The sequence below is a fragment of the Sus scrofa genome, chromosome 6, assembly GCF_000003025.6.
Source record: "Sus scrofa isolate TJ Tabasco breed Duroc chromosome 6, Sscrofa11.1, whole genome shotgun sequence".
NCBI lineage: Eukaryota > Metazoa > Chordata > Mammalia > Artiodactyla > Suidae > Sus > Sus scrofa.
This window is the reverse complement of record NC_010448.4, coordinates 131726788-131744657: the sequence shown is the minus strand read 5'-3', so window position 1 is coordinate 131744657 and position 17870 is coordinate 131726788. Positions and strand designations below refer to the sequence as shown.

General features: G+C 34.8%; 1 protein-coding gene across 49 annotated transcripts in view; it reads left to right on the top strand.

The window, feature by feature from the left end:
- Nucleotides 1–17576, top strand: part of ADGRL2 (adhesion G protein-coupled receptor L2) — a 639025-nt gene extending 621449 nt beyond the window's left edge. For 19 of the 49 annotated variants that reach the window (XM_021096376.1, XM_021096387.1, XM_021096375.1 and 16 more), the window contains 6 exons: nt 4618–4709; nt 6544–6712; nt 9409–9537; nt 10240–10336; nt 12038–12166; nt 15540–17575. In XM_021096376.1, coding sequence (XP_020952035.1) covers nt 4618–4709; nt 6544–6712; nt 9409–9537; nt 10240–10336; nt 12038–12166; nt 15540–16294 — 1371 coding nt within the window. In that variant the 3' untranslated portion in view covers nt 16295–17575. Of the gene's footprint in view, nt 1–4617; nt 4710–6543; nt 6713–9408; nt 9538–10102; nt 10188–10239; nt 10337–12037; nt 12167–12399; nt 12482–13022; nt 14140–14797; nt 14851–15539 lie in introns of those variants that run through there. The other 30 variants (XM_021096396.1, XM_013988857.2, XM_021096392.1 and 27 more) reach the window with 11 other exon arrangements.

Genomic DNA, 17870 nt, shown 5'->3' with positions numbered 1-17870 from the left:
ATAGAGCTGGAAAGAGCCATTTATGTCATAGGAAAAACGCTAAGAAGAAAGAATTCAGCATTCATTTGAAACTTAACCTTTTTAGTTTTCAAGCGGCTATTTGGGACAATAGATTTTTCTCAAAGATGTTTCTTTTTGCCCCTCCATTTCTTGCTCTGATTCCAATAGTTGTATTTTAAGAGAATAAGAAAAGGGTAGAAAAGAAAAAAAAACTCTTGAAATGCTTTATTTTGCAAAAGTATGACTCTTATTAGAGTGTATTGCCTCCCGGAAGAGATCATGGGAACAATATTTATCTATGAAACTAAAAATTAGCATTTACATTTTCAGACATTGGAGAATATGAGAACTTTCAAAGGACATTTTAAAGAATTTGTTTACACTTCAGTAAATGTTCTCTTTAATTCCAGAAAATATTTTATTCTCATATATGTTGGTGGGAATGTATTAAAATGTTCAATACCTAAATAATAGACATTTTTTTCATTCATCTAATTAGAGCAGTAAATAATATGTACTAGTGAAATTTTTAATGTGGAGTTGGGGAAAGGAAAAATATCCTACATTTAGCATTTTTTTGCTCTTAAATTATGGTTCACAATAAGTTTTGCATGCTCTTTTCATAATTACTTTGTCTTAAAATGATATTATTTTATCTGTTAAAGATAACGTTGCCTCATTATTGGTATATTGTCAAGTCATATTTCAAAGACTAAATTAGTATTGGCTATAACTCTAAAATTTCTTGGCAACATAACTATTAGCAGGTGGGCTAAGTTTTTATTTTCAGTTCTATAAATTGGAAAATTCATAGACACTTGTGAAACTGAGTGCAAGAATCCTTCTATCATTCTATAATTCTTTGTCTAGGATTTTTGAGTTGTTTTTAAAGAGACTCACTTTTAAAATACCTTTTGAAACATTCAGTTTTAAATATATTAGAAACAACAGCTTTTTTCCCTACTTGTGCGAGTTAAACATAAAATTTGGCTAGTGGGTGGTGGAAGTGTATGGGCATTTTAGCCATTTGCTGATTATGGAGTGGTAGTGTTTGATAAAGGAAATGGAGAATTGGTTATTATGGCAAGTCCATCAAATGGAAATAATTTGAAGAACACACTTGTATGAGTCAGGATTTCTTTGAGATTGATTTATTTAGTGTATCTTCATTCATCATCTCTGATTGATTTGTAAATTGGATTACTCTTCTTTAAAGTAGAACTTTTTTTAAAAAAAATAGAAAGCTAGTATATCTTTGTTCTGTTAGAAGATTCCTAATTTCTTCAACCAGAATAAATTGATTAATTGTATTTAAAAAGACTGGGCCTTGGAGCCAGAGGACAGTGTATTGCATCTCAGCATTGACATCATAGGAGCCAAACAGTCTTTACCAAGATATCACAGATTCATGAAATGGTTATCCAAGTGCTCCCTGCTCCCTCTGGAGATAGGATTATAGGTTGTTGGTGGGGTTTCTGTATTTTCTGTATTTTCTGAACCTTTTTTTCTGTATTTTCTGAACCTTTTTTTTTTGGCCACCCTGCAGCATATGGAGTTCCTTGTCCAGGGATCAGAGCCAAGCCTCAGTTGTGACCTACGGCACAGCTGTAGCAATGTGGGATCCTTTAACCCACTGTGCCAGGCCAGGGGTCAAACCTGTGTCCCAGCGCCAGAGCTGCGGAAACGCCATGGATCCCATGGATCCCATTGTGGCACAGCAAGAACTCTCTATTTGCTGAACTTTCTGTCTTGTGAATGTATTATATTTGTAGGAAAAAGCACTAAACACATTTATAACATTAAAAACCTCAGTAGGGTAAGGGAAGAATGGGGGGGGGTGTCTAAGGATTTTTTAAGGATTAATTGAGATGCATTTTCTGTGGCATTTTCAAGATAGTTCTGTCTTAACAAAAAAGAAATGTCTTTGTAATTAAGCTTTAATTCTATTTTTACATAGGTACATTTTAGTTGCATTTCAGTTTTGTTGGAAAATGAGCTAGTTCTTAAATTATTTATTTATTTACTGGCCTGGTTTTCTTCATTGAAAAATATGTTTGGATGGATTCACCCCACAATTTCACATTTTCAACTCATTTTCTTTTTATAGCATAATATTTGATACATCCACCTTTTTTTTTCACATTCATGTTCTTTACCTTCCGTGTAGTTTTAGATATTGTAGTGAATAATTTGTCTTTCCCGAATGTACTACTACTACTATTCTCTTATTCCTGAGGGGATAATTAATATGCTTAGGAAATAATGAGCTCTAAATTCTGGCCCTTTGTGCTTCAGAAAATTATTTGAGAAAAAGTGTTGGGGTGGGGGGCAACCCGAGGTCTGGAAGTTTTTGAATAAAGGAAATACATAGTTTTATAGGACATTCAAAAAGAAAGATCCAGAGGTGGAGTTCCCCTCAGTGGCTCGGTAGTTAATGAACCTGACAAGCATCCATGAGAATGTGTGGGTTCAATCCCTGGCCTCACTCAGTGGGTTAAGGATCTGACGTTGCCGTGAGTTGTGGTGTAGGTGGCAGACACAGTTTGGATCTGGTGTTGCTGTGGCTGAGGTGTAAGCCGGCAGCTACAGCTCCAACTGGACCCCTAACCTGGGAACCTCCATAAGCCACGGGTGCAACCCTAAAAAGACCAAAAAAAAAAAAAATGGGAGATATCAAGAGGTTTAGATGATTTTTAACTCTGAATTTTTTAAGGCAGCCATTGTTACCTAAGAGTTGTAGCTAGTTTTTTTTTTGGATTTTGGGAGTTCTTATTTTTAACCATTCCTAAATTGTCCTAGTTAAGACTTACTGTTATATAAAATAAAAAGTAAAAACACTGCTGATTTTGCCTTCAAAAAAAAAATTAGAAACTATACCATGATTTTTTTAAAACCCAGTTAAATATTTATTACAGTACCAGGCTCTCCCTAATTTCTCAAAGGCAAAAATTGTCTTTCCCATAGTACAATAAGTACATTCTTGTATGAAGTAGTAAGGTCAATAAATATTTGTGGAATGAGATGCACAAATATTGTAATATTGTAATATCCCTGAAAATATAAGCATATATATAAATATATAAGCATATGTTTATAATTTATATAATTACTTATGACCTACTGGAGTTTATAATCGTCAGAATATAAAGCTAGAAAATTTTTTACCAACTTATTTACTTCTTCTCTAGACAAGTATTTTAAGAAATAAATTAAGTACTCTTTTAAGCAAAGAGCCTCTTTTGTCCTCAAGTAATTGACATCAAACAATGGAATGCTCTCTGCCAGTACTTGCAAATTATGCCTTTTAACTTCGTTTTAGTCCTTAAGAGGAAATTCTACATCTAAGAGAAATAACCAGGCACGGTAGACAAAATGACTCATGTACAGCTTAGATTAAAGACTTGTTAGGAAGGACTTGGAAATTTTATTTATTGCCTTATATCATTTTTCATAATTATAAAATAAGTAGTAATGAATAACATAACATTATTTTATCAGATGTTATTATGACTCACTATGAGCCATCCATGTTACTGTAACAAAGTAATGTCAATTATTTATCACTAAGAAATTGCTTTCATCCCTACTTATGAGCCCTTTTCTGAATATACCTTTTGGGCTTGTACAAAGTCACCTGATGCTCACCAAGTAACTTTGTTTTGTCTTTTTAAAAGTAATAATCTAAAGTAAATAAAATGTTAAAAAAAAAAAAATCCAGGACCAAGTTAGCATAGTTTTATTTTTCAACCATAAACATGAAACTGTCTTCATTCCATCCAGCATTCTGCCAGGCTTTTGTAGAAGCAAATGCAAATTACAAACCCTTAACTCTCCTTGGTCCAACTCTTTTCTTCTGAGATCCCTCAGGTTGACCTGCAGACCTCTTCCGTGTCAGGCTCCATCTTCCCCAGTTGGCCTCTGTGGCACCTAGATTCTTTGCACAGTTGAATGTTAAGAGGGACTCAAAACAGCCTTGCTTTAGAATTTACTACTGCGACACAGCATAAAGACATAAGGAAAAGGGCCATGACTGCTTTTAGCACTTAAATAGCAAATATATGTACATTTAAAGATTTATCTTACTTTATATAACCAGTGAACATCTTTCATTTTGATGCATACCATTACCTTACCAAAAAATTGTGCAAGTATTATTTTCCTCATTGAATCAGTCAAAATCAAGAGCTAGACTTCAACTAAGTCTCAGGGTCCCAAATTCAGGAATCCTTCCTTTATAAGCTGCATGATGTACATGACTCTTCTGAGAAATTCACTTCAGTGTCTTCATTAGATGGCTTTTTAGGCCCTGCAGTACCTCTAGCTAAAAAAACTAATTTAGGCTTTCTAATTTGTTTAATCATCACCACATGATGCTGATTTAATGAGGCTGCAATTTCATGTCAAATGATCTATTAAAAAAATTGATCATACGTAGCCAGAGTATTTTTTATTTAGACTCAACTTGATCATTGCATAAGAAACTAAAATTGAATCAGTGTCTACCATATACTTATGTCATTGATATTTAACTACCTTAACCCATTAAATATATTTGCATAAATGTATTTAATTTTTACTTTTTGTCATAATGGTCTAATTCTTTATTTGTTATAATAGCTAAATATTATCTTCCTGGTGATCACATTGTGCAAAATGGTGAAGCACTCAAATACTTTGAAACCAGATTCTAGCAGGTTGGAAAACATTAAGTAAGTATTTTGTATTTTAATTTTAGTGCCTGACAGACTACGTGAAAGATATTTTCCACAGGGAATACATGAATGCCATCTCCCAACTGTAGAAATTATTTCAAAATGAAGGTTTTTTTTTTTTTTTAACTGATCAAGTTTGAGTCTCTGTTACCATGTCACAGACTTTGGTCAAAAATTAGATAATTTCTGTCTTGATCTAGAGCCCAGAAATTATTTCAGTGGCTTTGTGGAAATTCCATATCACTGTAGCAATTTCATTTGAATTTAAAATGCAATTCAAAATGATGTTCCTGTTTGCATGGCTGCTATGATTATATTAAGTTTGTTTTGCTAAATGACTTTCTGATTTAAGGATTCTGAGCAGTTTCTACTTCTAATGCTGTTTTCCTAAGAGAATTTACTCTATTAACTATTGTTAACTTGGAGATTATCTGTTGTTTTCATGATAATTAAATAAATGTTTACTTGATTTCAGTGGTGGAAAAAACTAATATCAATGGAAAAAATGCTATCTAATTAACAAGAAATTGATAGCTGTTGATTCATTAAGTGATCTTACAAAAGCATTTTCAGAGATTTTTTTTAATATGAGTTAATTTAAAATGTGAGGAGGTATTCAAGTTGATTGTAATGGGATGTGGAAAATATTTTAATGTTAAAAATGGCAGATCTATAGTAAGGGTAATTTTTTTTTAATTAGATGTTTTAGATAGGTTAGTGCCAGCCTCATTGCATGTTGCATGGTAAGAGAGAGAGCTAATCTTTAGCATCTCTCTCTTTTCTTCCTTTTCCTCTTTCTGTCTTCTCATCTACACCAGTAATTACCGTGTTTGTGATGGCTACTATAATACGGACTTACCTGGGTAAGGTAGAACCCTACATTAACAAATTTATGGCATGATTTATATTTTTTACAAACCCGTCAATATCATGAATTGCCCTTAATTTCTATAATTATTTTGGAATATCTAATTTGCTACAGTATTTAAAACTATAATATGCCTTTATTTTTTAATTGCTTGCCTCTGCATTTTAACTTTCTTAATTTTGACTAATTTTATAGAATATATAAATGCTTTCTTATTACTTTCTATTTTAATTCTGTCTAATAATTTTGTTTCTCTTTTCTGCTTATAATGCTTTCTAGCTATGAAGATAATAAGCCATTTATCAAGTAAGATCATTAGTTAGACATGGAATGCACTGACTTTAAATCCTTCTCATTCCGTCCTATTTTCTACAGTTCTTTTCTCTTTAAGCTATTCATGATGAAATCTCTCCAAAATTATTTTATTTTGAAGTTGTTCTCATGTTTTTGTCCATTTCAGCTAGGCTTCTTCATGCTTTAGTTATAAAACCTTAGGTTCACCTAAGAGTAGTTTCTTAGAATCTGAAGTTTAGGTGCTAAGTGATTATCTGCCATTTAACCTTTCTGTATGTGTCACATTATTCAGTTCATGAGTGCACCACAGGAGTAAAAATACAGGAGTAAACTAATTAAGGACTCCTTAATTTCTCTTACTAAAATGCACATAAAAGACAATAAAGTCATGTGGGATGTTTTACACCTTGTATTTTAATATAGTTTTCATACCTTGTTTATTCTGAGTAAGAAAAGGTCAAACCTGCTGTTGCTGTTTTCACTGGAGACTGCAGTACTAAATGCTATTGTTCTTTCTTTAATCAATGAAAGGTTAAAGCCAAAATGCTGTTGAATTTGAATGTGAACATAGAGAAAGTCAACTGCTCCTACTGATATGTTAATATTTAAGTGTGATGTGTGTTGTTCTCTCATTGAACCTTGTTGATAAAATTCACTTTGTTTTTTCAGGTCTTGGGTGCTTGGCGCTTTCGCTCTTCTTTGTCTTCTTGGCCTAACCTGGTCATTTGGGTTGCTTTTTATTAATGAGGAGACGATTGTGATGGCATATCTCTTCACCATCTTTAATGCTTTCCAGGGAGTGTTCATTTTCATCTTTCACTGTGCTCTCCAAAAGAAAGTAAGTGGAAACACTCAGGAGCCCTGTTTACTCTTGTTCTTTGATTTGAAAATAGTACATGTAATAGAGAAGATTTGAAGTTACAACTGGCATATTATTAATAGCATTGTATTTTAATCATAAATTAATTGTAATGCATGTCAGGAATTTCAGGCATCCCATATAAAATATGTCAATATCAGTCTTTTGAATCTCAATTTGGCAATGTGTGAACTTTTGTTAATGATTTCTTCTTTGGAGTCTACAAAATGCTCTGTGCAAAGGGTATACAAGATAAAGAAAAGGTTAAATAATCTTGTTCTTTCTCAATAAAAGGTATAAGTTCCTTGGTGGCCTAGCAGTTAAAGATTCAGTGTTGTCGACTGCTGTGGCTCAGGTTCAGTCCCAGGCCTGGGAACTTCCATGTGGTTCAGAATGAATTTGAATGTAAGGATAAGTGACCTAAATTTTAAAACACAAGATATAAAAAAATTTATGTTGTCTTTTGAGTAATTTTGAAAGATCTTAAGGCTCAGTAATTTAATATCTCACATCACTTTGTCCTGTTAAGTGGAGTTCACAATGATTCAAAAATTAAAGTCAAAGATGAAAAATTTTAAGCTATTGCAAGAAGATGTAAACCTAAGAGAACAGCGTAGCTGCCATTTAAGTTTAAAATTTCCATGCCTTTCACTAGGTATCATCCTTTCCCTGCATATCTAATGTAGTCTTTTTATTCTGTTATTACTAGTTGGTCACTAAATTGAACAGAGAAATAGAATTGTGAAAGTGAAAACTATTATGTTTTCAGTCCTGACAAGATGATAGTGTTGTTACTTCCATCAGTTTCGAATAAGCTATAATTTTGAGATAATGACAGTGGAATGTGCAATACTGACAGATAATGTACATTCACAGCAATATAGGCATTAGGCAAAACCAACACCGGAGGGTATTATTTGGATAAAATACCATTTTGATTGCCATTGTCTTGGTTATATACATTTCAGAACATTAATAGCCATTAAATGTGCAGACATTTTTTTGTGAAATATCATGTGTTATTTAATGACACTGGACTTTAAATTTCTAAACATTATACAGGTATAATCTTGTAATTACTTTAGATTATATATATAGATTTTATTACATAAATGAGCATTTTCTATATATGCATATGATCATTTCTAAATACATATGACCTTGTGATTACTTTGATTTTTACATATTTTCTACATAGATGGGCATCTTATATACATACAGATGATCATATATTCATAATTTCTGTCAATTGTTTTTGACAAATTATAAACTTAGCGGAAAAAAGATGTTGTCATTATTTCCTCACAGAGTTTGTGTATTAATTGCACAGAGACTTTGCTATGCTCTTTAATTCATTGTGCTGTGCTTCTTTTGAAGAAGTTCTCTTTAGTCTTGGATACATCTCTATTGGGTGCTCCTAGGGTGAGTTGTCAAGAATATGATAAAAGATGATTTAGTAAAAGTCATGGTTCTGACTGCTTGAGTGAGCATATTTAGGCCAAGAAAATGATTTGAAAGTTCAACCCCATTGTTATTTGTTCTAATGGGTATAATTAAATAAAGCTAAGAGGCTGAAAAATGCAAGTCCACTTAGATTTAAAAAGTCATCTGGTGACTTTAATTCTCTAATTTCCCAAGGAATAAGTGTCAAAATTATAGTCTTCGTAGGCAGATACTGAGCATAGAACAGTAAAGGGGGGAAAAAAAACCTTTGAGTGTTTTTTGAAATGTACTAGAAGAAATAATTTCTTAGGCAACTTCTCCTTCTGTGTTGTAATTTCAGAGTTGGCTCCCTGCCACAAGGAAGCGTGTTTATATGCTGGTATAGCTGCTCAGAGTCCAGATCTCTCCCCAACTCTGAATTCTTGACCACTTCTCTAAGCAGGGCCCTATTCCTTAACAGCTGTTTGGACCTCACGTTTTAAAGTTTAAACTTTAATTTTTAGGCCTGACAACTTTTCTATCTATTCATATATCCAGGCTTCAGGGGAAAAGGGAAATTACATGGGTAACTCATTAATGTGAATGGAAATTGCATAAATAGTTCCCCTGTGTGTTAATGAAGTGAATAGGCATCTTAGACTCTCTACACTAAGTGCTAGCGCTTAGACACATCACAAAATGAAGAAAACATTCCATCCTAATTAATGGCATATGTATCAAAGGACTTTTTTTTCTTTATTCTCGTGCCAAAGTAGTCTTGTCATTATAAAGAGGTTACCCACAACACTATGCAATCTAGTAAAAGAAGTTAATGTATTGACCTACCTATGAGGACATGAAGCAAATGAAACTTAGATGACTGAATTACAAGTGGTTAAATGTAATTAAGCAAGGAAAATACTAAATTTTTATCCTGCTTTCTTAGCAGGAAATAAAAAATTGGGTTTGAGAAAGGACATAGTGAGAATAAGGCTTTTCAAATATTACCAATGTATTAATTAATAACATTTGCATAATAAGGACAGCATAAAGCATTTCTACATATTATTTCACATTTTAAAGATGTTACTGGCCACTCTAGTTACCATGTCAGCAGTTTCAGTTGAACTTGATTTTGTAATCTCCGCGGAAGACTGTTCATGGAACTTTTTATCTCCACTGTTCATTTAACGGGAGAGAGAGAAGCAAGCATGTTGATGTTAATCCCTTGGTCTCATGGTTATTCAATGCAGGTACGAAAAGAATACGGGAAGTGCTTCAGACACTCATATTGCTGCGGTGGCCTCCCAACCGAAAGCCCCCACAGTTCAGTGAAGGCATCCACGACCAGAACCAGTGCTCGGTATTCCTCTGGCACACAGGTGACAAAGAACTTGACAGCATCTTTAATTAACCTTCTTTATAGAAAGCCTTATGAGACATGTTCTGTTCAGGTGCACTAATTGTCTCCTCATTATAATAATCTAGATAGCAAATACTTGCCTTCTTAGTATTTTGGTTTTAATTTCTTGCTAAGTATTTCATTAAGGTGTTTCTTTAGGGGTAAACATCCTTTTTTGAGAGCTATACTTCTTTAAGAAGTATGTCCTCATCATTTGATAGCTTAGCTCCCATAGCACAGGACTCAGTGGGCGTTCAGTAAACATTTGTTGAATAATCATCTCCACTTTAAAAAAAGACAATAAATAAAAACTTCTTTTAAGATTGGAAGGTTAAATACTCCTTGATAGAGAAGCTCCAGAGCAGTATAGGCTTTCTTAGTTTTAGACCAGAATCAATACACTTTTTTTTTTTTTAATTGGTCAAGAGGCAATCCTACACAGATTGTTTAAAGTAACATTTTTGTGTCTTTAATATAAGGTAAGCTTGCAGAGTTCTGGTGGCTCAGTGTGTTAAGGATCTGGTGTTGTTACTGCTGTGTCTCAGGTCATTGCTGTGGCGCAGGTTCAGTCCTTGGCCCCAGAACTTCCACAGGCTGTGGGTGCACCCCCCCAAAATATATATATATCAGGTAAGCTTGGGAAAACTAACATAACATATCTCTTGCTATTTTATGTTAATAGAGTCGTATAAGAAGGATGTGGAATGACACTGTGAGAAAACAATCTGAATCTTCTTTTATCTCAGGTGACATCAATAGCACTTCAACACTTAATCAAGGTCAGTTACTAGGAAAATATGAATTTACAATTTAACATTTGCACCTTTTGCCCAGTTACAATAATTCTAGATAAAATGCTGAATTTTTCTCTCAGAGGGGTTTATATCACAAGCTCTTAAAACTGAGTCATCTTTTGTCCTTTATTAAAGTACATATAAATTCAGTAATGTAGAAAGTATGATTTTAAACTCTACACGAACAGAATAAGACTGGAAAAAGTAATTACTAAGAACATACTTTGTCACAGATTAAAATGTCTTCCTAGTGAGTACAAATTTATCCTTTCTAAATGAGACATTTATAAAAGTTTTCTTCTTGAAACATTATTAGAATAACTACTGTTTACATTAAATAGCGTCAGTTTTACAGTGAAAATTCTTATTTCTAAAATTCTATTTTACATTTCTATCAAAAAGGTATAGGTAAATGCCAAAAAACATCTATAGTAACTCTTCATAAACAAATAATTAAATTACATGAGGATTTGCAAACTAATTTGTTATATCTGAATTATTATTTTTTAATGTGTCTGCAGCTACACTCAAACTTACTTAATCACTGTAATTCTTACTTAAAATCAGGTGGCAAATAAAATAATTTAGCAAGATAAGGGTCCAAGTGCATATACAGACATATTCCTGAGACAAACTTAGTAAATTTCAGTTTACTATGAAAAAAATCATGTATTACTGCATATATCTTGGAAAGGTAATTTATCCAGGTAATTTCAATTTTGATGTACTGAGTTGTAATATGATATAGTATGTTATATTTTATCACAATGAAATATTAAAGACATTTTTCATTGTTGACATTGTTCTGATAAGATTCTGGTTTAAAATGAAAAAAGTAAGAATATGTATGGCATCAAAACCAACTCGAATTTTAAAATACCTTTAGCCAAATTGCATTAGCTATGCAAAACATATGTTTGATAAGTATTGAAAGGTTTGTAATTTGTCAATTAGAATGAGTGAAATGTGTGTTTATTCCATTGCTCTGATGTTTTACCTAATTCTGTTAAGATGACTACCGAAAAGGAAATGAATTATTCAGTGGTTCATTTATGAAACCTGGCAAATAAGATTACAGAAGGAAAATTCTTGTTACATAGAATGCGTGAATGGTCTAATAATTCATTATACACAGTCTCTTTTTTTCCCCTCAGCATGTGTGCTCTTGCATTTACTAAGCGAAGCTTGGTGCAATGTGTCATACTTTTTACCTGTTTGTGAAAGTTGTTTTTCCTCCTGCTTGTATCAGAGTTGGTATTAACACAGATGTTTTCATGAGGGATAATCCCACACCTGTAAATTCTGAAAGTTTGTGATTCCCTCTTCTGGGCTTCAGCGGTTAGGTTTTTAATATTAAGCAGTAACATCTTGAAACATAATGTTGATCTCTGTGCATTTAATTGCCATTTTTGTTTAACAGTGATTTTGTATAAATTAGTAAATGTCATCCTCAGCAGGTGTTTACTTGGGGGACTTAGAAAGCACCTGTGAATTACTGAAATTTAACTTCCCTCTCCCCTTTCTCCTTCAAATTAGTAGTTCAAATACAGTCAGAAAATTTCAGCAGATTTTTTTTTCCATTGCCAACTTATCCGCTACCCTTGGTGAATACAAAAAGTACTTTACTGCAACTGTAACACTAAAAATAAGAGAACTGATGTATTTTTTTCTGTTTCTTTGCTTTAGGAATGACTGGCAATTACCTACTAACAAACCCTCTTCTTCGACCCCACGGCACTAACAACCCCTATAACACATTGCTCGCTGAAACAGTTGTATGTAATGCCCCTTCAGCTCCTGTATTTAACTCACCAGGTGTGCTTATACTTAAGAATAAAACTACCTTTCTTTGCTGCTAAACAGAGCTCTGATCTTTGCCCTTTTTCTAGAATACTCAAGTTGCCATATATTTATTATTAATCCTTAATTTCTCAGTTAAAAAGAATTATATGGTATCACCCATGCCAGGCTTCTAAAACTGCACTATATTATAGTAAAAATCCAGTCGTGATAGTATTTACCAATAATTATCCATGTTTTTGACACAGGTGGCATAAATCTTAATATATTATTACAGGACTGACAGCACATGGTCTGAGAGCCCATCTTCAAGATTTATATCATTTAGAGGTATCCTATCTATGTAATATACTATTCAGTTGATTCTAAAGCTTGCTGACAGAATTTGCTTCTGGCATGAATTATAGCTAATAAAGATAATTTGGATGCCTAGGTATAGAAAACTACATCCAGCATTATCAATGTAATCAAACTATAGTATAGTGCAGCTTTATGGTAGTTTTTCTTTTTTCTTAAAAAACTTTGAGATTAAAGTTAATATTAGTCAGTTTATACCTACAGTTTTGTTTTTTTTTTTTTAAATTGGGGGAGGGGGGAGAGATTGTCACTAACTCATCCTGTATTTTACTGTTTTCTAATAGCTTATATATTTCAAAAAGCATACATGTGTTTAATATTAACAGAATTTTCAAGATTTGGTGAAAGTTAATGCCTAATTACTGTTAGCATATAATCTTTATTTATGATTGATATTTGCCACTAAATTAAACACAGAACTTCGTTTCTGTTTGTTTTTCTTAAAATTCTTTCTTAACTGCAGCTTCTCTTTTCATTCTCTTGTTTTTCTTACTTTCCTTATGCTTTCCTCTAGCAACCTACAGAGAGACAAGTATGGGAGTAAAACTTAACTTTGCCTATCAAATGTAAATTTTTTCAGCATGATTTTTAACCGGCACAATTAAAACATAACTAGCAGTCATGAAGTAGACTCAGCGGGCAAGTGGTTCACAATTTGCAACTCAAATGTTACCAGATTCAAATTGTACATCTATCTGTACTGCCTTTTGTCAGTAATAGAGGTCTGTAGCAAAGGCTGTCCATACTTTAAGTATATGCAATGCTGAAATAATTTGCTCCTTAAAGCCTGAGGTACTGTCAACCAGAATGCTTAATAATTGACTTATCATTTCTGCATTCCCACAGTAATCTTGCTACAGGCTGTGGAAAGTCTTCCAGTGAATTACCTGAACTTGGGCAGAAAAAGTTGCCTCTTCAAAACCAGCCAAAGATGTGCTTAAATCTGCAGTATATCACAGAAAACACCTTTTGGATTATCCAGTATATATTTTTATATTTAGTAAGCAACAATACAAAGAAAGAGAAATGTCAAGATCGCACCTCTACAGAGGAATCATATGCTTAGCAACTGATCCCTGTGTCACTTTATAATTTAAAACATCACACTTTTTCTAGTAGTAGATCTTGTAAAGACTGTGGCACAAATATGAATTTATAAAGCTAGAGAGTTGTGCCAGCCGACCTAAAGGAAGCCTTGCAAATAATTATCATAAGTTCATTTTGTTATATGTGGAACATCATAGAAATTGAATTGTCAGTTTTTCAAATGTAGAAGTCAGATCAGAATTTTTTTTAAACAATGTGAGTCAACAACAAATACGATCTCATTTTCTGCTAATGATAATTAATTGAGCAATTATTAGACACTGCTTGGTCATGAAATTCTGTTTTCTAGGATAATCTGCAGCTTTAAGAGTGGAGTGAGCACTTAAAAAGGGAAATTTCCTGTTTTTTCCAAGAATTATTTTTTTTCCTAAACTCCTCCAAGCCTTGCATACAATGCAGCAGCCTCACAGTGGTCAGTTTCATTTCAATAACATCATTTCATTCTTTTTTTTTTCCAGACCTATCTGTAGACAAGTGATTTTTTTTCTCTAGGATTTTGCGAATGAATAACCTAACCTTCCATGGTACAGACCATTTAATTTTCTCTAAAAATTTTTTTTTCCATCTGCCTGAGAAGCACTGTGATGTCTTAGTTTACATGTTTATGTGTCTGTAGAAAAATACAACTCTGATTCAAAGAGAGCATGTTACCATATTTTTTTTCCTCCTAAACCCTCTTTTCATATCTTCAGCAGACGTATCCAATCTTTCATCCTTTAGAGATAAAAATATACTAGCCAAGGCTGACACCCTTTTCCCATTCCACAGTTAATATTTATTCTTGGTTTAATTTCTGTGACCCATACTTAAGAAATCTCCTAACATTTCTACGTTTAACTCCATGCCCATGGTGTCTGTGGGCCAGTCTCGTACAGTAGACTCTGCTGGTTCATTCGGTGCTGTCACTGTGACTGATGCAGATTGCAGGGCTGCAGGCCAACCTTGACCATTAGGAGCCTGGGGCCATTGCTATTAGAGTATCAGTACCAAAAAAAAAAAAAAAAAGAAAAGAAAGAAAGAAAAGAAAAGTTCAAAATCATGAGAAGCATTCAATGAAAAAGTAAAAGGCTGCCGTTGCTGGTAATCTAATTTGTTGAACCCTTGCTCTGACTAAGTTGCTGAGAAGCTTAGAAATTCTTCATCATGTTACAATAAATCATTTTACTTTCTTTTATATATCAGCTACTCTTAGGCCAGATAGCCTGAGCAGACAGACATGATGTGAGTTGTCCAAAGTGAGTCATTCCACCTGCTGTCTATCGTGTTGTTGGATGGTGCTTGTGGGCCCCTGGTCCCGTCAGTATGAGAGATGGCTGTCTTTGTTTAACACGACTTCTTTGTGTCTGTCCATTTTTTCATTCTTTTTTTTAACCTCATCTCCAGAAAAAGGAAATGTTAGAATGTTGTTTAAAGAGTTGCTTGCCAGTTATGTGGGTTTATGTTGTACATTTGCCTTCAGTTTTTGTATGTGACTTATTCCTTTTTTAATTTAGTGTTGTTTAGGACAAATTCTGTTAATTTTATTTTTATAAACCATAGTCTTGTACTCGAAAATGTAAACGTCACTAATGAATTGCTTTGCATTAACTATGCAAGGGCATGGAGTGAAGTCTTCTTTGTAAGAGTGTCAGAGATCTGACCCCAAATCAATTCATAACAACCGTCTCCCCCAAATTGATAAAGCAACGTGCTGTATGCCAACTCCCTCCCTGGAAAATAGTAGTATTCTTTCACGCTCGTTCCTGTTATCTCAGGGTCTGCAACTGTTGACAGTTGGGAATGCGGGAAAGCCTGGCGCTTTTCAAGTGTTAGCTTTCAAACACAACTTTGTCCTGAACGACATTAAAAAGTTTTGTGCAAAAGAAGTAGAGATTCTTGGGGACGGATCAGAGGCAGTAATGGAGCCCTCCCTCTTCTGTTTCAGGACATTCACTGAACAGTGCCAGGGATACAAGTGCCATGGATACTCTACCGCTAAATGGTAACTTTAACAACAGCTACTCCCTGCGCAAGGGGGACTATAACGACAGCGTGCAGGTCGTGGACTGTGGACTAAGTCTGAACGATACCGCTTTTGAGAAAATGATCATTTCAGAGTTAGTGCACAACAACCTGCGGGGCGGCGGCAAGGCCCACAACCTCGAGCTCACGCTCCCCGTCAAACCCGTGATCGGAGGGAGCAGCAGCGAAGATGACGCAATCGTGGCCGACGCGTCATCTTTGATGCACGGCGACAACCCAGGGCTGGAGCTCCATCACAAAGAGCTCGAGGCGCCCCTCATTCCTCAGCGGACTCACTCCCTCCTGTACCAACCCCAGAAGAAAGCCAAGCCCGAGGGGACGGACAGCTACGTCTCGCAGCTGACCGCCGAGGCCGAGGACCACCTCCAGTCCCCCAACAGGGACTCTCTTTACACGAGCATGCCCAACCTCAGAGACTCTCCCTACCAGGAGAGCAGCCCCGACATGGAAGAAGACCTCTCCCCGTCCAGGAGGAGCGAGAACGAGGACATTTACTACAAGAGCATGCCAAACCTGGGAGCCGGCCATCAGCTGCAGATGTGCTACCAGATCAGCAGGGGCAATAGCGACGGGTACATCCTCCCCATCAACAAGGAAGGGTGCATCCCCGAAGGAGACGTCAGAGAAGGGCAGATGCAGCTGGTGACAAGTCTTTAACAGCAGCGCAGCTGAGGAAGGCCGGGGACCACACGCAGGGGTCGGTAAACAAAGACAGGCTTCGCCGACCCACCACAGCTCCCTCCGCCTCCACTTGACGAGATGCCTCTGTTGACCTGTGGTTCTCCCGTGTACAAAAGATGACTGAACCTTGCCGTTCTGTGAATTTTTATAAACCATGCAAAAACTTTGTACATACACAGAGTATACTAAGATGAATTATTTGTTACAAAGAAAAGAGATGCCAACCAGGTATTTTAGGATTCTGCTGCTGTTTAGAGAAAATTGTGAACCAAGCAAAACGAAACTTTCCAGCCATTTTACTGCAGCAGTTTGTGAACTCGATTTGTAAATATGGCTGCACCATTTTTGTAGGCCTGCATTGTATTATATACAAGACGTAGGCTTTAAAATCCTGTGGGACAAATTTACTGTACCTTACTGTTCCTGACAAGACTTGGAAAAGCAGGAGAGATATTCTGCATCCGTTTGCAGTTTACTGCAAACCTTTTACATTAAGGCAAAGATTGAAAACATGTAACCACTAGCAATCAAGCCACAGGCCTTATTTCATATGTTTCCTCAACTGTACAATGAACTATTCAAAAATGGCTAAAGAAATTATATTTTGTTCTATTGCTAGGGTAAAATAAATACATTTGTGTCCAACTGAAATATAATTGTCATTAAAATAATTTTAAAGAGTTTGAAGAAAATATTGTGAAAAGCTCTTGGTTGCACATATGTTATGAAATGTTTTTTCTTACACTTTGTCATGGTAAGTTCTACCCATTTTCACTTATTTTCCACTGTATGCAGTGTTCTGCTTTGACAAGTTAGTCCTTATTCTTACATTTAAATTTCTTATTGCCAAAAGAACGTGTTTTATGGGGAAAAAACTCTTTGAAGCCAGTTACGCCATGCCTTGCACAAATGTGGTGAAATCTAGAAACGATTGGGTGTGACCTTCTGTTTGTTCTTGAACAGGGGGCCAAGAGGGCACTGGGCACTTCTCACAAACTTTCTCGTGAACAAAAGGTGCCTATTCTTTTTTAAAAAATAAAATAAAACATAAATATTACTCCTCCATATTCCTTCTGCCTATATTTAGTAATTAATTTATTTTATGATAAAGTTCTAATGAAGTGTAAATTGTTTCAGCAAAGTTCTGCTTTTCTCTTCATCCCTTTGTGTAAACCTGTTAATAATGAGCCCATCACTAATATTCAGTGTAAAGTTTAACACGGTTTGACAGTAAATAAATGTGAATTTTTTCAAGTAGTTAACATGTCCACTTTTATGTATGATACATGATTGGCTTTAACGCACGAGTCCTTTACTGCCCCACTCCCGGTGGATATACTGGTCTTTCACAGTATAACCCATGGAGATGCGAAGGTATAACCATTCAGTTGCCTGAGGGTTCTATATGCTGAAAAGAATATATTTGTTTTCTGATTGTCCACGACCTTTGCTCAAAATCTGGCAGATAGGTTTCAATAGGGAAATACATGGAAAGCATTTGTATTTGTTGCATTGCAACAGAGCTGAAACAAAATCGAAAAAAGAAGATGGG